Source organism: Diceros bicornis, chromosome 8 (assembly GCF_020826845.1).
Source record: "Diceros bicornis minor isolate mBicDic1 chromosome 8, mDicBic1.mat.cur, whole genome shotgun sequence".
Lineage (NCBI taxonomy): Eukaryota > Metazoa > Chordata > Mammalia > Perissodactyla > Rhinocerotidae > Diceros > Diceros bicornis.
The window spans coordinates 1,099,648-1,122,306 of NC_080747.1; the positions used below are offsets into that span (position 1 = coordinate 1,099,648).

At 59.2% G+C, this 22,659-nt stretch overlaps 2 protein-coding genes across 4 annotated transcripts; one reads left to right on the forward strand and one right to left on the reverse strand.

The window, feature by feature from the left end:
* Positions 1-210: 210 nt before the first annotated feature.
* TMEM129 (transmembrane protein 129, E3 ubiquitin ligase) lies at positions 211-5,918 on the reverse strand. 3 transcript variants are annotated; one of them, XM_058546528.1, is made up of 4 exons: positions 5,092-5,918; positions 2,832-3,306; positions 1,961-2,120; positions 211-1,832 (listed from the first exon to the last, which is right to left on the reverse strand). In XM_058546528.1, exons 1-4 carry the CDS (start codon positions 5,804-5,806, stop codon positions 1,584-1,586), a joined length of 1,599 nt encoding a protein of 532 aa, XP_058402511.1. In that variant the 5' UTR covers positions 5,807-5,918; the 3' UTR covers positions 211-1,583. The 3 variants fall into 3 exon arrangements, with proteins under 3 accessions (XP_058402511.1, XP_058402513.1, XP_058402512.1); XM_058546530.1 differs by lacking the exon at positions 211-1,832 and having other exon boundaries at positions 2,028-2,212; XM_058546529.1 differs by lacking the exon at positions 211-1,832 and having other exon boundaries at positions 2,028-2,239.
* A 1,200-nt stretch (positions 5,919-7,118) lies between these two features.
* Positions 7,119-21,586, forward strand: TACC3 (transforming acidic coiled-coil containing protein 3). The gene is made up of 15 exons (XM_058546534.1): positions 7,119-7,220; positions 8,056-8,218; positions 8,376-8,518; positions 9,984-10,916; positions 12,018-12,093; positions 12,340-12,493; positions 14,662-14,714; positions 15,160-15,263; positions 15,781-15,868; positions 16,121-16,225; positions 17,171-17,291; positions 18,034-18,194; positions 20,777-20,883; positions 21,000-21,120; positions 21,366-21,586. Exons 2-15 carry the CDS (start codon positions 8,057-8,059, stop codon positions 21,429-21,431), a joined length of 2,394 nt encoding a protein of 797 aa, XP_058402517.1. The 5' UTR covers positions 7,119-7,220; position 8,056; the 3' UTR covers positions 21,432-21,586.
* Positions 21,587-22,659: the final 1,073 nt, after the last annotated feature.

The following is a 22,659-nucleotide window of genomic DNA, read 5'->3' on the forward strand; positions in this document are numbered from 1 at the left end:
CTCCCGCAGGTGCCCCAGAAATGGGCTTCTTGAGACCCCCGCCCCAGCTAGGAAATTAGAAGGGAACTTCCTGGAGCACCCGTCTCCCTTCTGGTTCCGAACAGAACGCACACGTTGAAGTGGGCACGACACTGCCACTTCTAAGTTGGCTTTTCCTCTTTACGAAAGCTCGAATACCAGAAAACCAAAATATTCCGTTTGGAGATAATATAAAGTTCAGACTAACATTTTATTAAATATGTATTGCTTTGCTGCAATAGGTGTATCTTCATAAAACTAAGTAACTCTTTTGTACTAAAAATTACCGCAGACCCAGCCCTCCCTTGGCAGCACCCAAAACTTCAAGCTGAAGCTGAGGGTGGCTCCTGGCTGGCCCCTCTGATGGCCTTCATCTGCTGAGCACCCTGCGGGCACACAAATCTGGGCCTTCTCCGCTCCCAACTCCCTGGGGTTCAGTGCAGCCTTGGGCAATCCAGGCCAGCCGGGTCCATCAGCCCTGCTTAGGATGACCAGGTTTAGAGTGCTTAAGGCCCCAGGTTTCAGGGCTCCAAGCGAGGGCCCCTCCAGCAGCCACATATGTCAGAGCTGGGGACTGGCACTGCCCTCCCCTGGCCAACTGTGCCACCAGGAATCGGGAAGACACCTGTCCACACCTTGACCACTGGGCATGTCCCCTCCTGAAACAGATGGACCCTGGGGGGCTGTGGCCAGCCCTGCGCTGTGTCCCAACAGGCTTGTTGGCTGATGTTGGCTGTCTCAGTGGCACTTGATCTTCAGCTCAATACCCACGCTCGGCCAAGAGTCTGAGGCTTGGCCTTTCCCTGAACCCATGGGGGCAGCAGCAGATGTAAGTGCACGCCCCTCCAGGAGCGGGTGGCTCCCAGAAACACACAGGAAGGGAGCTGCAGCTGAGAGCAGCCAGCCCTTCCCCCAGCCCCTGAGGGGAAGCCCAGGATCTCCCTGGGCAGAGAGCAACCCCTTGGCTGGCTGCAGCCACTGGGAAGCTCTAGGCAGTGCTCTCACCCTGGAGCAGTACCCCAGGTCTCCCCCTGCACCTGCAAGCTCTGCCTGAGTGCTCAGAGCAGCCTCTGGGGCGGGGGGCGCGAACACCACAGGGCCAGCAGCAGGCTTGGGGACAGAAGCAGGAAGAAAGGCTTCGGCCAAGTCTTAGAGGAATCTAGATCTAAAAGTAACTGAGAAGCAGGTGTGCTCCGTAAAAATAAGGCAATTGGCTCACGTTAGACACACTGGGACCTCCCAGAAGACAGCTCAGGAGGCCCAGAATGCTCTGGATATGGGCCCAAGGCTGTGTTCTCTGTGCCCAGCACAGCCCCACCCAGAGAAACGGGAGCGAAGGAAGCAGAGGCACTCAAGACCTTCCTTGCTGCCAGTGCCAGGACCTCAGCTGGAACTTCCTTTCCAAACAGGAGCCCTTGCACTTCCACAGCCTCAGAGCAGAGGCAAGTTGCCCGCTGGGAGAAGAACTCTGGGCCTGGGAGCCTGGCTGCTCCCCAAGGCAGTTGTGGGGACCCTGGCACGGCTGGCCTGGACCAAGGCTGCTCCCTTGCCAGGGCCTGGCCAGCTCAGCGCACAGCGCACACATCCAGGATGCAGAAACGCGCACGGCAGGTGGGGCAGGGCACGCGGCTGGCCAGCCAGGTGTCAGGGTGCTGCGGGTCCTGGCGGCTGGCGAACCACTTGCCCATGCAGGTAAGACACCACATGGGGCGGCAGTAGCACTGCTGGCACTCGCCCTCAGCTGCCTCCTGGCACGTCTTCACCAGCTTCACACTGGCACGAGTCTGCATGCAGCCAATGCAGGCCTCCAGCTCCTGCAGGTGGGCCGAGGGGATCACGGGGAGCCTGGCCAGACGACCCCATGGGGCCCCCCACCACCCCAGGGACCTGGCCCATAGGAGCTGGGCTATGGGACCCCGCCCACCCCTGCCCAGCCCCTCACCTGGCTGCTGGGAACCGAGTAGGCCGGGTTGACCGCCACCAGAGAGGCAAACGTCTCCAGGAACAGGTCACCCAGGCTCTGGCGGATGACCACGTTGGCCGCGCTGCGGATGGGCGCCTGGAGCTTCTCACACAGCTCGCCGTACTCCGTGGAGTTCAGCCTGCAGGGAGGCGGGGCTGCTGGGCTGGGGCCGCTGGACTGAGGCCCCTCGGCAGGGCAGGACCATCATTTCCCGGCAACCTGACACAGATCCTGGGGCAGGTGGCAGGGAGGCCAAGGCTGTGCCCCGAGGGTGACCAGGGCACCACAATCACACAGAACATGGGGACTCAGGCACAGCCCAGCTGTCCAATGAAAACCAGCCAACAGAGATGGCCCTGAGGCCAGAGCCCACGGACCCAGCACTGCCCACCTGACCCCACTGGCTGCAGAGAGAGACAAAAGGCAGGCCAACTGCAGCTGAAACACAGCAAGGCTGGTCCTCAGCAGACCCAAAACGTGTCTCAAGAGCTCAGCTGGAATGGGACACAAGACCTCAGCTAGAACCCAGACCTCAGAGCTGAGGCAGCCACCAAGCGTCTATCCTGTACAGCCACCAAGTGTCCCCAACATGCTCCCCAAAGAAGCTGAAAAGGCAGATTCAGAGAAGAGCTTGGAGAAAGAGAGAGGAAAGGGTACTTGTGGGGCGCAAGGGGGGCAAGGGATGAGGGGGCCAGGGAGGGGCCTGGGGGGTGCAGTGGGGGCTCTGAGGGGGAGGCACTGGAGGGATGGCTGCAGGGGCTGCTCCACACATCATCGCCTCCCGGGGGGCACAAAGACTGGAACCTGGGCACTGGCTGGCTCACCCCCACCTGACCTCGGGCATGCCTACCGGATGTCGAAGGCCCGCACGGCAGGGCTGGCGCTGGCCACGTGGATGGTGAGGAGCTGCACCGGCAAGTTGGAGTCCGGCGAGAGCTCGTGCTGCTGCGACTGCGTCACTGTCAGATGCACGTCCTGCTGCTGGGCCACATACACGCAGTACGTGGTCACCTTCATCACCCACGTGTCCGTCACGATCACACGGGCTCCCGGTGCCCCCGTGGCAAACTTGTCGATCCGCCGGAACTCGGTGTTGACAGAGGAAGCAACGGCCCGCCAGTCCGACTGCGGAAGGGCGTAGAGGGCCAGGGTACGGGCCAGTGGGTGGCGGGCCCACCGGTCCCGGGACCAGTAATAGATCAGGGAGCAGGTGACAGTCAGCAGGGTGACCACCAGCAGGAGGAAGAGCTGCCAGGCCTCTGGGGCCCGGCTCGGGGAGTAGAGCTGCTTTTCTGAGGCTGCGAAGCACATGCCTACGTAGTAGCCTGCAAGCAACAGAGTGAGTCTCAGCAAAGGTCGGGACTGCCAGGCCACTGTCCTCCCCCAGTGAGGGCCACAGTGCTGTCCCTGTACCTCCTAGGGAAGTTCCTCTCGTCCCCAACCCTGGGCCTGGCCCTCTGCCCTGGTCAGCTCCCAGGGCGAGACCAGGGTACCCAGAGCAGGTGGACCTCACCTGCCTCCACACTGGCCCAAATCAGCCTTGACCCGGACAGTGACCCCATAAAAAAGGGAAAAACGTTTTTAATTTGCTACTTTAATTTTACACAACATAAGAATACTGAAAAAAACTAGAAAAACAACAAATGCAATGATCTGGTGTCACCAGATGCACAGCTGCCCTCCACAGAGTGGGATCTTGGCCTCTTGACCCCACCCCTCTGAGTGTGACCCATCCCAGGGCTGGGACATCGTGTGCCAAACGATGGGGGCTGTCAGCAAGAACACAGGAGCCAGCTCCGGGCCCCTGCTGGCCAGATTGAGGCCACTTTGCACTCAAAATGAATAACGCAGATAGTGATGGGGTGCAGTGGCAGCTATGAAATCACAAAAATAATGACATAAGTTTGCTATTGCCGAAATCACTACATTTTAAGATAATTTATCATGTAGCGACAAATATGATTCAAAGTTTCCCAAAAAAGGCATTTCAAAAGAAGTTGGAAAACAAAACAAGACCCTGTGTCCAGCCACAAGGCCAGGCTCCACCTCCTCCTCTGGGTGTGGCCTCCTGGAGTCACTCTGCTCCCTAAGTCCTGATGTCCCTGCCCGTCCTCGGATGGTGGCCCAGCCCCCCACGGGCTCCAGGAAGCTGGAGGGCTCCTGAGCTTCCAGGGCAGAAGCCAACCCGCCACCCTCAGGGGAGCCCAGGCCCCAGGCCGCATGCTCCTCACCTGGGCACGGGGCTAATGGGCTGCCCTGCTCACAGGGAGCTGGGTGCTCTGTGGAGGCGGCCAGGCAGTTACCGCAACACCACGCAGAGCAACCACCCGGCCCATAAGACATGGGCCACCAGCTCACCACGCCAGCTCCCTCCCCATCCCGGCGTGGGCTCCACTCGGCGCGCCGTCCACGCAGGCAGGCAGCCCCCATGCACCGGCCGGCCTCAGCCCAGGCCCCTCCTGCCGCTCCCCATACTGGCCAGGCTGCTGCGCGCCTGCCAGGTGGACACTCCTCCGTGTCCACAGAGCTGCAGGCAGGGCCACCGCCCCTGCCCTCCCAGACCTGCTTCCGCCTGCGTGTTCTCCGGACCCCCGCCTGCTCCCCCACTCTCCAGCCAGTCCCCCGTCCACCCAGCTGACACTCCGACCCCCAGAGCCCAGCTAGGCCCCAAGTCACTGCCCAGCACGACCCCTGGGCAACTTCGGAGCGGGCCGGCCACACACATGCCTTCCCCGGCCTCCGCACCTGTAACAACCCCGCCTGGCGTCGCTACCTCTGCCTGCCCTTCCCACGCCCACCGTCCAAGGCCTGGGGCAGGGCCACCTTGTCCCCCAGACCCCCGCCCTCAGACCCTTCTCCGGGGCACTGCCCCCCACCCCATGTGACCGCTCGCGCCTGCCCCAGCGGGCGAGCATCCCCCCGGGGTCCGAGCCTGCTCTTCTGCTCCCTGCGAGCGGCCGGGCGGGCGGACGCAGCCTCGCTCTCGGGGCTGGCCGCTTCTCCCCGAGCGCCCTCCCCGACTCTCCGAGACAGGTGACCCTGCGGCCCGGCAGCCTCTGGAGCCCGCAGCGCGGCCGCCTCCGCCCCCCGAGCGGGCCCCGCCGGCGCACCGAGCGGCAGCAGCGAGTGGCACAGCAGCGTGGCAGCCGTGCGGCGCAGGTGGTAGGGCACGAAGGCGGCGTCCTCGCTGCCCAGCCAGCCCGACAGCAGGTTCTGCACCGTGAGCCCGGCCGAGTGGAACTCGGTGGGCGTGAACACGAAGCACACGGCGAAGACCAGGTAGGCCAGCGTGAACGTGACCTCCGGGCTGTCCATCGCGCCGCCGCCGGGAACCGTCGGCGAGACCCGCCGCCCCCGGCGCGGGGAACAGGCCCGAGCTTCCCGGTCCGGTGGGCGCGGGGCACCCTGGGAGAGGGGGCCCACGGAGCCGTTTGGTAGATAGAGTCCTCGCCTGCGGGGCACTCTGGAAAATCGGAGTTCCCGTGGAGCACTCTGGGAAACGACGTCTTCGCCCGCGGGGCACTCTGGGAAATGGGATTTCCCGTGGAGCACGCTGGGAGACGAGGTCTTCGCCCGCGGGGCACTCTGGGAATGGGAGTTCCCCCGCCCGCGGAGCACTCTGGGAGATGGAGTCCCACCGTCAAGCCGGCGCAGTACGCTGTGAGAGATCGAGCCCCGTGGGGCACTACGGAACATGGAGTTCCCGCTTCCCGCACATGACCCGAAGTCGTGAGCTGCCGCGACAATCCTCGCGAAGGTTCGGCTCCTCCTCACGACCCGGCCTGGGGGCGGCGCTACACCTGGTCCTATTTTACAGCTGGGCATACTGAAGCCCGGGCGAGCGGCTCTCAGGCTCCGGCCTTTCCGCCCAGTCTACCGTCCGTAGCAGAGCACGAGATCCCCAAGCGACAGCAGGCCCCGCAGTCATCGTCTGCCTGCGAGCACCCCTGACCCTCCACTCGTCGGCAACGCGCGGCTCCCGAGGACTTCCGGCGCGCACTGCGCCCAGCGTGCTCCCCGCCCCGGAAGCGGTACCGCCGGCGCGCGGGGGCGTGGCCTTAGGCGCGGCCTCCCATTGGCCGGCGGCGTCCCGTGCGTCGCGCCCCAGCCGCGCGTTGATTGGCCGCGCGCGCCAACCGTCGGGATTTGAATCGGCGGCGGGCGGGCGGGCTCCTGGACTCGGCGCCTCTCGCTCTCTCGGCTCCGCACCGCGGCCGGCAGGTAAGGCGGCGGCGGCGGCGGCGGCGGCGGCGGCGGGCGGGTCCCGGCCCGGGGCTCCATCCCAGCCTCCTCCGCACCCTCCGGCCCGGCCCCGGCCTCTGTCCGCCGCGGAGCTGCCGACACCCGCCCTCCCGGCGGCGGGTCCACCCTCGGCGTGTCCCCGCGGCGCCCCTGCCCTCCCGCCGCCTCTTCAAGGACGCTTTCTCGCCGGTCCCTCTCAGCGGGCCCATCCCGCCGGCCCGCCGTAGCCCGGAGCGGAGCCGGGTGACCTCTGCCCCGCCGTCCGAGACGCCCGGCGGGCTCCTGCCTTCTTGGCTCTTCCGCCTCCCCTCTGTCGCCCTCCGCGAGGGTCATCCTCCAGGAGGTCCGTGTGTCGGGGTCCCTCAGGGCCTGGCCCGCGGCCACCCCTCACCTCGGTGACCCTGTCCAGCCTCACATACCACCCGTAGCTGTGGTTTGCAAATGCACGTCTCCAGCACCGAACGCGCGCCCGGCTCGCTGCCCGCCCCCCTGCCCGGGTGTCGGAGACGGGACTCCGGACCCCTAGCCCTTCCGGCTCTGCGCGGCCACGCCCCCCTCCAACGGGGCAGCTTCTGCTGCTTCCTCCAGCCCCAGCTGTGAGCCGTCACCCACTGCCGCGCCCCTGCGCCGCAGACCTGGGCGCGAGCCCTCCCCGCCCGCTGCTGCCCTACCGCAGTCCGCGCACGCAGGGCGGCCTCTGCTCCGGAGCCCCCGCCCGTGGTCCCGTGGTCAGTAGAAGCCAAACCGACTGAGACCGCCATCACTGTTTTCCCACCTTCCCCAGGCCAGGGACGGCCAGAAAGCTGTCCTCGAGGCCCCCTTCCGTGTTTCACCCAGTTGTTCAGGCGGAAGACCTAGCTGTCACCTTGGACTCCTGAGTCTTTCCCGCTTCCACACACCGAAGGGGGGCCCGCTGGCCAAGCCAGGGCTGACCCAGCCCAGGCCTGCTGCAGGAGCCTCTGACGCCACTTCCCGGCCTCCTCTCACACCCTCCAAGGTGCCGACCTCACACCCCTCCAGGCCCCCTTTGCACCTTTCTGCCTCAGACACCTCAGCCTTGTTCGAGCTGCAGCCCCCAGGGCCCCCACCACCAGCAGGTACCCATGGTGCGGCCTTGCGCAGGTCCATACCCAGTTCTCTGATGACTCTTAGATTGGGAATGTCATGTTGGCGACCATGATGAGAACTGTAGGAAGGAATGGGGCTGTTCCAGAACCTTCTGGGCCTGACTGGAGGCTCCTGGTGTATTTCCAGACTCCAGGCCCCGATGTAGAAGCTCCCCACTTAGTTCTGCACCTCACTGCGTATTTCCTTTGCCAGCTCCTCCTCTGGGCCTTGGCGGTCCTGCTGCCCTCACCTTGTCTCTATTTCCCAGCCACGTGGGGAAGAGTGAGCCACCGCACCTTTCCGCTTTTCTTTTCTTTGCCAGCGTGGCCACCTGCTCCAGCTCTGACACAGCCTTGGCGCCTCGAGTGGAGGCCTGTGGGAGACCTAGGCTTCCTCTGCCTCTTCTGGTGTTCTCCAAGGCCACCTTTTACTTGTCTCTTGACTTTTACCCATGAAGTTCGAGTTGTTGGGAGCACCTGGGTTTTCCTCTTTGCCCCAAAGGCTGAAGGCCCTTCTAGCCCTTAGGCCTGGGAGGTGGTGGCTCCCCTGCAGCAGGACAGGGAGCACCTGGCAGAGGACACACTGCCTGAGGTGTGACCAGCTGCGCAGGAAGGGGCCATCCTCCCGGCCGAGCTGCAGAGTCAGCTCCATCTTTTTCACGTTGGTGCATCCAGGCGCCGCAGTGTCGCTGCCTTCATGCTGACACACGCTGTTTGCTTTTTCAGAATGAGTCTGCAGATCTTCAATGACGAAAATGTCACTGGTGACAAAAGTACAGAGAACTGCAACTTCCTGTTTTCACCACCAGAACTTACCGGAAGATCATCTGTTCTTCGTCTGTCACAGAAGGAAAATGTGCCACCCAAAAGCATAGCCAAAGCCGTGAAGGTGAGCGCGTTGTGCCTATGTGAGATCACCGTGTGTCATGTTAGGTCACCTTGGAACCTGCTTTCCTGGTGACTTAAATGAGCTGCCAGGGCAGGGTGCTCCTCGCATAGTGGTTGAAGACGAACTTGGTGAACAGGTGCTGTCTCCCTCCCAACAGGTGACTTTTCAGACACCTCTGCGGGATCCACAGACGCACAGAGTTCTAAGTCCTGTTGTGAGCAGCAAACCGGAGGCTTGCTTTGCTCTGGGTGACGCCGGAGGGTTAAGAAACCTTCCTCAAGTCTGGACGCAGAAAGAGAAGTAAGTGTGGGTGCTGCTTGTGTACTGCAGTTTGTAGCATCTCTCGTAGACTCGGCAGGAAAATTCTGCTCATCTGGTTGAGTTTCTCTTGGTCTCGCTCTGAGCTTGTGTGGTGCATGGTCCAGAGTATTTGGCATCGGAAGTCGTTACTGGAAAAGTGGATAATGGAACACTTATAATAAGTTTAAATTTCATATTCCATTCCTTCGTTGTACCCTTGCCAACAAGTTGGCCTCATTTTTTGTTTCTCTAGCTTCACGAAATGTCCTGCTCACATCTCTAAGGAAGGGCACTTTGTGGTTTTATGTCTCTTTTTGTGTTCCACTGGGGTCTCTCTTCTGCTTGCAAGTTGAGCTGTGTTCTTTTAAAGGCAGAGGAGATGTCTGTTGTGTAATCTGGTCAGAGTGCGAGTGGCCTCAGGGACCAGGTTTTAAACACCTGGCTTTAACTGGGAGAAGCTTCTTTGCAGCCTCACCTGGAGTTAGGTGTTTGGCTTGGTCTACTAAGTGAGTGCCACGGCCTTTCCTGCCTCTGTCTGGAAAGGAGAACCCTAGTGGCAGCTCTTCACCCCCAGATTAGGCTGAACTAACCCAACTGAGGCCCCCAGGGACCCTCTGCATCCAGAGTGGGAAGGGTCCTCACTGGCACATTTTCATTTTGACTTTTGCTGACTTAAGCTGTTTAAAACTTGCATTTTCTTCTAAACAGGTTTCAGATGTACAGAGCAAGGTATAAAAGCAAAGTATCGCTAACATATCCTTCACCTAACTTAAGTAAAATGTTCTTGGGGCCACGGTTCTGTTTCCTCGTGGAAGCTCCTCGAGCCTGAATCTGTTCCCCTCCCCAGGTGTCCTTGCTACTTGTCAGCTTCAGTTTTATACTTTTTGAAATTCAGCTGAGTGAGATTAGAGGGACTTAAATACTGTTCCTTTATAACAGCCTCAGGAAGGGAGGGAAACCCGGCCTCTTGGCCGCAGGATCTGACCTGCTTCGAGGGCCAGGGTGGTTCCTGCCTCTGCCCTGTTTCTGCAGAGCCACAGAGCAGAAGTCAGGGAGCAGGCCAGGAGGACCCAGGGAGGGTGGCCCTAGGAGCTGGGACCCTGCTTTCTGAAGGCAGTGTTCTCGACCTGCCTTTCTCTCTTCAGTGAAGGGCTTGACCCTCGTGTGCCTGACTGTCCCTGACTATGTAGCTGGTGGTCCCCAACCAAAAGGGGAAAGTAGGGTAGCACAGAAAACCTTAACTTTGGTCATGTATCTGTCAGGTTTCTGCTCACTCTCAGAAACCCGTGTGTCCCTAGGTTGCTCACCAGCATTGATTTATGGGACTATACTTGTGACAGTTAATCCTGAGGAGATGGTTGACTAAACATTCTTTTTTTCTGTTTTTAGCTAATGTTTTCATGTGGGCTAAAATGTAAAAAACAAAATGGGTTGCTTAGTATTAACTAAGTCTGTTTCTAAAAAGCCAACAGTTCACCAAGGAAGTGGACACCAAAACGACCGATGGAATTCTCCAGAAACCAGCAGTGCTGGATGCCAACCCCCCTCCAGGGGACGTGAGACCAGCCTCTGAAGACAGGAGTTCCAGCGGGCCCACCTCAGCTCCCCCAGCCAGCCTGAACCCGTCAAGCTCTCCCCAGATGCTGGAAAGTCTTGAAAACCAGGTGGCATCTCCAGGACGAATGTCTGGCAGCCCTGAGCAAACCTTGGAGGCAAACGTTCATTTTTATTCCTTAGAGAAAAGCATTACATCCACTTCTGAAATTCTAGAAGACCTTCTCGGGATGGTGTCCCAAGACAGAACAGAGGACCCTCACACAGCGGCAGGAGGAAGCTTGCAGGGGATCCCTGCTTCCTCGGCCGGGGCTGCTTCGCCTCCTAGTCCTCCACCCGAAGGAGCACATGGAGAAGGGCCCCTTGCAGACCTGCCTGGCAAGGCCCTTGCAGACCCTGAGGATGCTTCTGGTCCTGAGAATGCCGCCCTGGCTAGCCCTCTGAAGGCTGGAGAGGCCACGTCCCCAAGTCCTCAGAAGGAAGAGGCCGATGGTCAAAAGGCTGACTCTTGCAGGAATGGGCCCATAAAGCTAGAATTTGACTTCTCTGATGAGGCTGCCCCCAAAAGGCCGCCCCCACCAAGGAAACTGGGGAAGAGACCTGGCCTTAAACCTCCCTCGAGGAGACCGGAGGTGAGGCAGAAGACCCCCAAGGAGGCAGATGAGGGTCCTGTTCTCCCTCTCTGGGGGTCTTACAACCTGGATTGGGACAAGCTGGACGACCCAAACTTCAACCCGTTTGGAGGTGGAAGGGAGGCTCGGCCCCCAGAACACCCCCAGGACGGTCCCGGGGCCTCACAGCTGAGCACTGCGCCTCCGGGCTTGGAGGACTCACCTCTGAACCAGTGAGTATGGGGTGGCAATGTCAGGAAAGCTGCTCTGTGGTATGTGTGCTGGTGGACCTGTGACCAGAAATGCCGCCTACGTGCCCCTGAGAAGGGGCCTCAGGGCACACACGGGCCCGTCCCGAGACAGAGGAAGGGTGCTCACAGCAGCCTTGCCTATTGTGAAATAGCTGGAAAGAGAGTGTCCCTGCGCCCTGTTACGTCCTCTCCCCCACCCCCGCTTTTTTTTTTTTTTTTTTTTGGTGAGGAAGATTAGCCCTGAACTAACATCTGTTGCCAATCCTCCTCTTGTTGCTGAGGAAGACTGGCCCTGGGCTAACATCCATGCCCATCTTCCTCTACTTTATATGAGATGCTGCCACAACATGGCTTGACCAGTGGTACGTAGGTCGCGCCCGGGATCCGAACCTGCAAACCCCAGGCCACCGAAGTGAAGCGTATGAACTTAACCACCATGCCACCAGGCCGGCCCCTTGTGCTTTTTAAGAATACTACGTGTAATGAGTTTAGAATTTCAAGAAAGATATCTAGAGAAGAAAAAACACCCATTATCCCAAAGATGATGAAGGGCCGTTAGCACTGGCTGTGGCTCTTAAAGGCTCTTTCTTGTCTCCTGGTGTGAGTGCCTTCTCACGTGCTCACTGCTCTCTGGCGACAGCTTCTTGGTGGCCGCCAAGTGTTCGGTTCTAAGAGAAGCTTGGCCAGCAGCTGGCCAGCTCACAGGCTCGCAGCTTCTCTGAAGAGACCCTGACTCCCTGGCAGGCTGCCGTCCCTGCCCTGGAACTGCCCAGTGAGAGGGTCCCCATCCGGCTCCCTGCCCTCCCAGCTGCTTTTGCCAGTTTCCCGGTAGAAAGGATGAATGAATCCTTGTGGTTTGCTTTGTTATTGAGTTGAAACTGCCTCAGAGCTCCTTGTCTGCTTCCAAGCCCTCCTTCTAGGCTCACGATTCTCGCGCAGGAGAGGTTGGTGGGGACGGCTTTGCCGGGTCACCCAGCTTAGCCCCTGTGCCTGGCTTCCTAGGTGCGGGTCCACAGTGCAGGTGGCAGCTCAGGGGGTTGGTGGGACAACATGGGCACAGGCCCTGCTGACCCTTCTCTTCAGGCAGGTGCCTTCAGCCTCAGCAGATGACACACCTGTGGTGCAGACCCTGGCCGGGACCTCAGGAGCAGCCGGCGAGGTACAGAACGCATGCGTGTGCGTGACCGAGTGGAAGCGTGTCCCAGCACTGTCGCCACCATTTGTGTATTGTGACCACAGAGGGAAGCCAGTGGTGACCGGGTGGGACACACTGCTGCCCCTCAGGCCCTGCCCCCCACACCCCCTCATCTTGACAAGACTGGGTGAAGCAAAGGCCCCATCCAGGACCCTCGACTGCACGGGATGCCCAAACAGCCACCCGAGGTGACACTGACCTTCCTTCCAGGAGGGAACCATGAATTCTTTGGGCACATCGGCTCCCACCAGCAGTCTAGGCAGTGAGCCGACAGCCTCACCCGCTGACCCAGCGCCCCACCCCCGGCAGGGGCCAGAGCCAGCCTCAGACCCGAGTGACGAGCACTTCCGAGACCCAGCTGAGGGTACGTTGTCCCTTGGTCATCACTCATCTGTTCCTGCTGTCGATTTGCCTGAAACATGTCCTGTGAGCCTGTGAGTTCATGGCATTTGCAGGTGATCGTTCTACAGGCTACTGTGTTCCCAGATTGGAAGTTATTCACGCAGAAACTTCTGGTTTGTCAAAAGATGGGCATTTTCAGGAGAACAGGACTGATACCTCTATAACATAAGGGGTTTCCAGAAATGGAAGTTGTAGACTCACTTAGAAAAATAGGCAAAAAGTATGAATGAGGCTCCGCACAGATGCAGACACAGCAACACGCTGGGCCTCGCCCGTCGGAGAGATCCTGCTGGAGTGAGAGCCCGCGGTGGTGAGACGAGCCGCTCAGGCCCCTGCTGGGGAATGAGGCTCGGGGCTCCTGTGGGCAGGAGGGCAAGTCACTGATGTAAGGTGAGAACTTGTGACTGAATTGCTTTGAAAGCTATAAGACAACATGATGGGATCTCAGTTGTGGTTACGTACAATCCAACAGGCACGGGGAAGACAAGATGGATCGTGGGGTTTGCCTATGGTAGGATAACCACGAGGTCCTCACCGTACAGGTGGGACCACAGCAGTGGTTGAGGTCTACTAGGGCAGGCCTGCCACCCCCAGGGCCCCTGGAGTCACATGTGTGGGTTTGTGTCTGGTCTTCCACTGAGTGTTTCCGAGCTTCGTCCGTGGGTAGCGCGTGTCAGTCTTCATTCCTTTGTCTGGCTGAACAGTGCTCCACAGCGTGGACAGACCGCGGCTTGTTGGTTCATTCCCCAGTTGAGAGACATTTGAGCTGGTTCCACTTTTCAGCTGCCATGAATAAGGCTGTTATGAACATTCCTGTTCACTTTTTTGTGTGGATGTGTTTTCCATTTCTTTTGGGTGGATATACCTAGGAGTGGAATTCCTGGGTCATATGGTAACTCTGTGTTTAACTTTTGGGGGAACTGCCAGGTTGTTTTCCAAAGTGGCTGCACCATTTGGCAGTCACTTTACAGCAATGTGTGAGGGTTGGGATCTCCCCACGCCCTCGCCAGCACTTGTCCTGACTTTCTGATTCCAGCCATCTGGGTGGGTGTGAAGTGCCATCTCGTTCTGATTTGCGTTTCCCTGACGACTGATGATAAGCATCCTTTCGTGTGCTTGTCAGCCTTTCACATGTCATCTTTGGAGAAATGTCTGCTCATATCCTTCACCCTTTTTTAACTGTCTTGTTACTAGAAGCGTTTCTTGTACAGCTGAGATAAGAACCCTTTATTTTCTCTCACTCTGTGGGTTGTCTTTTCACTTTCTCAGTGGTGTCCTTGGAAGCACAAATGTTAACTTGGAAGCCCAATTTATCTATTCTTTTTGTGTGTGTGTGAGGAAGATCAGCCCTGAGCTAACATCTGATGCCAATCTTCCTTTTTTTTTTTTCTTTTTTGCTGAGGAAGACTGGCCCTGGGCTAACATCCGTGCCCATCTTCCTCTACTTTATATGGGACGCCGCCACAACATGGCCTGACAAGCAGTGCATCGGTGCGCACCCAGGATGCGAACCGGGGCCACCAGCAGTGGAGCACGCACACTTAACCACAATGCCACGGGGCCAGCCCTATCTATTCTTTTGTTTTGTTGCTTGTACTTCTGGTGTCAAATCTAAGAAATCATTACCAAATCCAATGTCGTGAAGACTTACCCTTCAGTTTTCCTCCAAGAGTTTTAGAGTTGCTGCTCTTACCTTTAGGTCTTTGGGCCATTTTGAGGTCACGTTTATAGATGGCATGAGGCACCCTGAAGTTTTTTAAGCAAAGGTTACATTATCAGAAATTAAAGGCCTTTTCTAGGGTAAACACTGGTTCTCAACCAGGGCAGTTTGGCCCCTAGGGGACACTTTTGGTTGTCATGCCTTAGGGGGTGCTGCTCACAGAACAAGCAGCCCCAAGTGTCACTAGCATGAGGCCAGAAACCCCGCTTCAGAGCAAAGGCCCCTCAGCCCCAGGTCCAGGATAGACGGTGGAGCGGGAGGGACACAGCTCAGTGTTTCCACAGCCTGAGTACAGGGGGCAGCTCCCTCCAAGGTGGGGAAACTGCTAAGCTGGCATCTATTTCATTAAAGACCCATAATCTACCGTGTGTGGGGTAGCGACAGCAGCACTGACACGTGCTCCCTCTCAGTTCTAGGCACGGGGGCCGAGGTGGATTATCTGGAGCAGTTTGGGACTTCCTTGGTAAGTAACCCCCACCTTCACAGCAGTCTTTTCTGAAGTGTGTTTCTCAAAAAGGGGCTTTTTCTAGAATAGCCCCATGCCACTGTCACACCTCAGCAATTGCAGCACTTCTGCAGGTAGAACATGAGCAGTGTCCACATCTGCCAGGCTGTGAGGGCCCGGTGCTGTGATGGTGGTCTAGGACTCGGTAGGGCCCCTTTTCCTGCAGCTTCCGTCCTAAGCCCCATCCTGCGGTCCCAGCAGGTCCTATCCCAGCCACTCACCCAGAGGCAGACTCAAGAGCATGCTGCTCTGCTGCTGGGGCCGTTCATGCCTCGGGAGGCATCTCACCGTTGTGTTGTAATCTTCCTGGGCCCTTTGCCTGGTGAGCGCAGTCACCCCGCACCCTTGGGGCTGTCATCCATCAGGGACACCATGAACCCACTGATTTGCCCACCCTCTTCAGTTTACAGAATCAGCCCTGAGGAAACAGTCCTTATACCTCAAATTCGACCCGCTCCTGAGGGACAGCCCTCAGAGGCCAGCACCTGTGGCCCCTGAGACGAGCAGGTATGTCCCCCTCGGTCTGTGGAGCTCAGTGCGGCGGCCAATAGGCAGCTGTTACCAGGTGCGCCGTTGATCACAGACTTCTAGGCAAGGGGGGTGTTCGTGATTCAGCCTCTGAAAAGCACGTTCAGTGGAGCTGGAGCCCCTTGGGTGCAGGAGGGGTGACGCCAGGCCTCACGTGTGACTTTGATAAGGAACAGCCAGTGGATCCCTGAACCAGATAAATCATAGTGACTGTGGGCAGCAGTGAGCAGGGAGAGCGAGCCCTGTGGCCATGGGTCATGTCTAGCCCACTGCCTGTTTCTATAAATAAAGTTTTATTGGCACACAGTCACACTCATTCCTGTACGTATCTGTGTGGCTGCTCTAGCACTTACAACAGCAGAGTCCAGGCAGTTGCAGCAGAGGCTGTGTGGCCCACAAATCCTAAAACATTTACTCTCTGGCCCTTTGGGGAAAACCTGAGCTGACCCCTGCTCTGGAAGAAACGAGGCGTATTGACATTCTGTTCTGGTCTCAGCGTGCAGGACGTGGACGTGTCCTCCTCAGGAAGTCCGCCTGCAGCAAAGCTGGTGGAGCTGGACCTCCTCGGAGCTCCGGGTGTGCCTGTAAGTGCTTCAGCCCTTTTGTGGTGTAGAGAGATGCGTGTTGTTTTAAGGGCCCAGGTTTTATCTTCCAGGGATCTGAAGGCTTCAGAAGGTCGGTCAGGGGCTGCAGGCTGCTCCGTGTCGCAGGTCACTCACCATGCTGTCCCAGGAGCCTCCCAGCCTCCGAGGGCCTGTCCTCCCTGACGACAGGTCGGAAGCAGAGGTGGATGCAAGAGGAACTTGTGGCCCAGCTGGTTTGTGTCGCCCCCGCAGGTGCTGGACCCACCTCTGTGTGTTCTCGGGCCCGAGGGTCCACTGCTGCCCATGGGACCCATCGTGGACGTGCTACAGTACAGCCAAAAGGACCTGGACGCTGCGGTGAGGACAAGGCATGGGGAGGGTGGGTTCCCAGAGTGCTGCCCCCGCCTATTGGTTGCGGCCCTGCACGTGGTGCCCACAAACTGCTCTGGGGCTTCACTGAGAGCTGGGGGTGGACGGCTCTGAGCACGGGCCTCACCTAGCTGCTGTGGTAGAATCGCAGTGTCCACTTACTGAGCCCCCAGCCCGTCACCTAGTTAGCTGAAAATGCTGGTTCCATCCAGCATCTCATAGAGAGCTTGTTCACACACTGAGAGTCTGGACAGCCTGCTCAGTTGTCCTCTGTAGGCACCACTCTGAGTGGCCCCGGGAGTGGCAGGGCTGGGCTTCAAGCCCCTGAGTCCCCTCAGTGCCCCAGTGGCCCCCTTGGCGGTGTCTGTCCGGGCCCCTCGGGTAGACCTGCATGCTGGGCCCGGGCTGGGACATGCACTTGACTACATGCCCCCAGGCTGGCTGTTTCCACTGGCAGCTGTGTCCTGCTGGGTCTTGTTGCCCCATGGCCACCTGCCTGCTCAGAGCTGACCCAGCAGCTCACAGCTCAGACCATCTGCCTTCTAGTCTGGCGTTCTCTCTGCTGCTGGGCTCAGTCCCCTCTGCAGGCTGCTCTCCCGGCCTCCCTGGTAACAGGAGGCCTCACCTACCCACACCTACCATACACAGGCGTGGGCTCCTGGGGGCCTGTGGCACGCCCGGTACACGCCTGCCCACACAGGGGAGCCCATGGGGTTTTGACAGACGGACACCCCAGGGAGATGTGCACTCTCACTGGGCACCTGCTGGCCCCAGCACAGCGGGCTACCCAGCCTGGTGACGTCCACTGAGTGAGGCATGCGGCCTGACCAGGCTCCTCGCAGCCTAGCCCCTGACCTAACTCAGACACATTGCCCCAGAGACCACGGGCCTGGGAGAGGTGCCCAGCACCAGCTTGGTGTGTGGTTTGTGCAGGTGGAAGCGACACAAAAGGAGAACCTGTTGCTGAGGAGCAGGTGCGAGGAGCTCCACGCGAAGAACATCGAGATGGGGAAGATCATGGACGGGTTTGAGGGGATGGTGTACCAGGGAATGGGTGAGTGCTGGGCACCCATGGGCCCCTCTTCCTGGGAGTGAGACCCGCCCGTCCGCCTGCAGGCCCCATGGTGGAGCCGCGAGGCCAGTGTAGGAGCCCCTGGTGGTCAGGGAGACTGGGCGGCACCATACAGCTGGCGCGTGTCAGCCCCCAAATTGGCAAGACCCTGAGCTGGGGCTGTGGTGGGGAACAAATGGGGTCCTTCCTGTGGGTTCTGCATCTGCAGTCAGCCCCCTCCCCGCCAGGTGGCTGTGTGTCCAGCTGCAGCCACTGCGGGTGTTGGGCACTGGGCGTATCCAGGCCAGGGCTGGGGGGTGGGAGCACCAGGCCTCACCCCAGACGAGACTCAGGCTCCCAGAAGCCCCCAAATGTGGGGATCAGCTGCAGAGCCACCTCAGGTGTCCCTGTGGGACAGGTGTTGCTGGGGGCTCTGCAGGTCTCGGCGCCACCCCTCTTCCTCGGGACCTCTGCTCTTGGGTCCCAGGTTCACTGTCTCCCCGGGTTCAGGCTAGAGCTGGTGTTGAGAAGATGGCTGTCTCCTGGGCACTTGTGCCCCCATGCCTTGCTCCAGAACGTCACAGGGGAGGGGGCCCTTGTCACCGTGCCTCTAGCAGGACTGCGGCATGCCCCAGCCAGCACTCCGGCTACCCACCTCTCCTCCACACCCCTCCTGTCTCCCCTGCTCGTGGTTGTGGTGCCTGCGTGTGGGCCTTTAATCCCAGGTGCTTGCTCTGTTCTCAAGAGGAGGCTCAGAAACAGAAGGAACTTGCCAAAGCTGAGATCCAAAAGGTTCTGAAAGAAAAAGACCAGCTGACTGCGGACCTGAACTCCTTGGAAAAGTCTTTCTCTGACCTCTTCAAGCGGTTCGAGAAACAGAAGGAAGTGATCGAAGGCTACCGCACGGTAGGTGGTGCTGGGCGGGGCTGTGCCCATCCTGCCACAGGGGGTCCCAGGTGGGCAGCGGTCAGGGGCCGAGCCGGGCTGCCCTGTGTCCTCAGCTTGTTGCATGTTAGAGCCCAAGCCCCATCGGGCCAGAGGCTGCTCTCCACACCCCGGTCCCTTGTGAAGGTGACACAACTCGGCACCTGGTCACACCTTCCCCTGCACTGGGGCTGTGAGGCCAGTCTGGCCAGTGGGCCGAGGGTGTGCTGTTGGCCTGGGGAGGAGCCAGGCAGTGAACAGAGGAACCACAGGGCAGAGCCCGGAGGCAGGACCATAGCGGTCAAGGGAGTGCCCAGGTGTGGTGGGTGCTGAGGAGCCAGCAGCTGCCTTCTGGAGGAGGGCCTAGGCCCAGTGGGACCTCCATGCACCACCAGGTGGGGACGTGCAGGAGGCGGGGCCACGCACAGGGCTGCCGGGCAAGGGACAGCACGTTCTGGGCGTGAGGCCAGGCAGGGATCTCCACCACGCCAACCCCAGCTGGGGCCCCTTCCTCCCTTGGCGGTGCTCCAGTACCCTCTGCAAAGGGAGATACCTAAAGGAGCTGGTGCCCCTCCTGGAGCACGGAGGGCAGCGCACAGATGACTGCACAGTTAGTGAGCCAGCTCGGGGAAGGGACCACTGCCTGAGCTCATGGAAGTTGTGGAGGCTGAGTAGCCCGGCCTCCTGGAGGGGCTGGACTGGACCTAAAAGACACTGCCTGATGCGTGGGAGAAGGAAGCCGGCCACTGACTGGAGAGTGCGGCTGAGGTGGAGCCTGTTGCCTGGAGGGGAGGGCGCTCAAGCGGCCCTGGGAGTCGGTTGGACTGGAGCCAGCAGGCCCTGCAGGGTTGTGGCTGAGCTCATGTCATCTTGCCCTCAAAGTCTGGTGGGTGGTCAGTGGCCGTCTCGGGCTGCGTGGCAGAAGCCAGCCTGAAGGCTCTATGGAGGAAGATCTTCAGCTTTCCGTTACTTCTAAAATAGTTTTACAAATACCACCTGACACAGGGTAACGAGGGAGATAAAGAGACAGGAAAACCCGAATGAAGATCAGAAACAGTCACTAGAAACGGACCCCCAGGGCTCCAGGTGTGAATGCACAGACTGGGACGGTGGTGGAGGCTCCTGTCAGCTCTGCCCTGGTGCAGTCGACAGGCCTGGTGCGCTCGGCAGTGCATCGCACTTCATGAGGGAGGGCGTGACAGGAATGAGAAGCAGGCCCCTTCTGGGAGAGGCGGGACCATCACTCGGTGCCTTTGGCTTGAGGGCGCCCCACCCCCAGCAGCCTTCCCTCTGGTAGGGTCCTGCCCTGTCCTGGGGTGGCCGAGCCAGTCTGACGGGGCCAGCTCCCTCCCAGGGCCTTCCTTGCACACTTAATCCCGTCATGGAAGAGGCACACGCAGACTTTAAAAGTAACTTACCTACATTCAAAGGAGTATTGCAGTAGAGACCTCAAAACTAGAGAAGGACCAGGTGGAAGTTCTGAATTGAGAAATACACCAAAACTCAAGGTTGGGTGCCTGCGGTTCAGCTCGGCCACTGGGGAGCTTCTCGGCAGGCAGTGGAGGGGCCGCCGAGAGCAAGGGCCTGATGGCAGCCTCCGGAGCTGAGTGGGGAGAATAGGGAGAGGCACACGAGGCCATAAGGAGGCCTGACCCACGTGTGACTGGGGGCTGTTGGGCCACACGCCTCACTCAGGAAGAGCTGGCTGAGGACTTGCCAGAACAAGGAGACAAGGCCACAGATCTCGAGCACCTGGTACATGACAGTCAAAGTGCCAGGCACTCAGGGCTGGGGGCATACAGGGCCAGTGAAGGCCATGGGGACAGCAGGGATCAGTGTCATTGAGAGGGTAGTGTGATAAGTACACAGTGGCGGGAGTGTGAGCCTTCGTGTTGAGTCTGGGAAGCAAGTAGGGGGTCCCGGGAGAGGGCACCAAGCAGAGGCAGCCACTTCTCTGCCTGCCCCCCTCAGCTGTCGGCGTCATCACTTGTAACTGGACATGACACTGCCTAGGAGGCCATCCCCGCATGGCTCTTAGGTAGACAGCCGTATCCCTGTGTCCAGATGTTCCCTGCTATTGTCACCCCTCCTGGGGCCAGCAGGGAGACCTGGCCCCTGAAGTGGGGGGGCTTGCAGGAGCTGTTCATGGCCCCAGCACGTATGGCCTCCTTTCTCCCATGGTGCCTGGGCATAGGTGTGGGGAGCCACACAGGTGGGCTCTACATGCCAGGCAGGCTGAAGGGATGGGCAGGGGGCCCAGAGTGGGTGACAGCAGCTGTTGAGGGGTCTGGGGTCAGGCCTGGCTTCAGGGGGCCATCCTGAACCACAGGATGGGGAGGCCTGGGGCTGTGTGGAGGGGCATTTTCCAAAAGAAAAACGGGAAGTGTTTCCACATGGCCTTCCTCGTCTTCTAAGGAAGCTCGAGCTGCTGTTTCACTAACGTTTCCGAGAGCCTCGATGGTAGACCTTTCCACAGCTGACCCTGGGGCCCCCAAAGCCAAGCCCAGACAGTCTCAAACAGAATAGTGTACTGTTAGCAGTTAACTTCTGCTCGTTACTTAAAGAATGAAGAATCGCTGAAGAAGTGCGTCGAGGACTACATAGTAAGAATTGAAAGGGAAGGCCAGAGATACCAAGCGCTGAAGGCCCACGCAGAAGAGAAGCTCAAGCTGTGAGTACTGGGGGGAAGGACACGGCCGGGCAGGAGACGGTGGAGAAAGGTCTAGGGAGCCTGAGAGGGTGACTCCCAGTCCCTCATGGGCTCAGCTCTGCCCTCTGCTTCTCCAGGGCAAATGAGGAGATCGCCCAGGTCCGGAGCAAGGCCCAAGCAGAGGCCTTGGCCTTCCAAGCAAGCCTGAGGAAGGAGCAGATGCGCATTCACTCGCTGGAGAAGACCATCGAGCAGAAGGTGGGCTCAGGGGACCCAAGGCCTCCAGGTGGAATGGGAGGGGAGGAGCCCTCCTGTTCTGGGACCTGCCCTGTAGTAGGAGCCATCAGACAGTACCTTCTAGAAGGCCCCTGTGGCTTGCTCCCAGTCTAGGCCACTGTATTCCTCCCCAGCCCCCACCTCCCCTAGCCAGGCGGGACAGCTTGTCCTGGTGTCCTTCCTCTGGGTGTTCCGAGAAGCCTAGGGATCCCACTTCTCCCCTTCAGACTAAAGAAAATGATGAACTCACCAGAATCTGTGACGACCTCATATCCAAGATGGAGAAGATCTGACGTGGAAGCCCCTGACCCGAGCCTGTCTGTCTGTCTGTCTGTCTGTGTCTATCTGACTCTGCTAGATTTCATGTTCTTTCTTCTCTTAACCTCAACTCGTTTTTAAACTAGATTGCTTTAAAAAGAAGACTAAATAAAGTTTCCCTTAAGTCTAAGCGCTGAAGTTGCCCTGGTCTTGATTAAAATGAAAGTTGGTGGCTTTGACTGAGCCACCCCACAGCTGCTGTCGCCCACTGTGCCTTCCGTCCTTCCCTGCCCGACACCTCGTAGCTGCCCAATGGGCGGGTGGGTGGCCCTGCTCGAGGGACAGCACGAGGGGCTCCAGTCCCGCCCAGTCTGCCCCACCTTCTCCCATCAGCCGTGTGGTCCTGGGGTGCCTCATGACCACAGACCAAAATCCAAAGGGACTGAAGTTTTAATGTAAAAAAAAAAAGACTACAAACAGCTACGGTGCTGGTTGGCTTTGTGTCACTTGGCGAGGCTGCAGGCCCCTGTTAATTGAACACTCACCCAGGTGTCGCTGAGGTATTTTGTCCTTGTGGTTAATTAACACCCACGGTCAGTAGTATTGACCCGTCCTTGATCACGTGGGCCTCGTCCTATCTGTTGAAAGGCCTTGGGAGCAAAGCATTCCCCGAGGAAGGAGAAGCCTGTCTCAAGGCTGCGTCAACTCCTGCCTGCCCGCCCCGCAGACTCTTGATTTCCCCGCCAGACGCGCACTCGTGAGCCCCTTCTGTGAGAGCAACCTCTTGCAGGAGGGTTAGACAAAACAGATGAGGCTGGGGAGACCAGGCTCTTTCTCTGGAAAACCCTGAGCAGAACAGACATAACTCAGGACAAAGTCTAAAAGTGGGAGTCTCAGAGTCAACACCCCTGGCCCAGTGGGCATTGGGGCTGCATCTCAGGCCCCCAGGGCCTCCTCCAGAGGACCCTTGGACACTGGCCCGAGCACTGTTCTTACTTTGGTCTCTCGCTGACCATATGGTACAGGGGATGGGGCAAGAGGGAGCCCTCGCAGGGTGGGACAGGTACAGCGGGGCATGAGGCCGCCCCCCGGAGCCCTTCTGGACTGGGCAGAGGCCCAGCCTGTGTCAGTATCAGGGGACCCCTGTCCCTGGACACAGACGGACAGAGCTGGCTGGATGCTGGTCTCGGGCTCAGATGTGGCCCCTTGCCCTGGAGCTGTATCCTCACACTGTGGCCCCAAGAACTGGCCAGAGGGCATGGG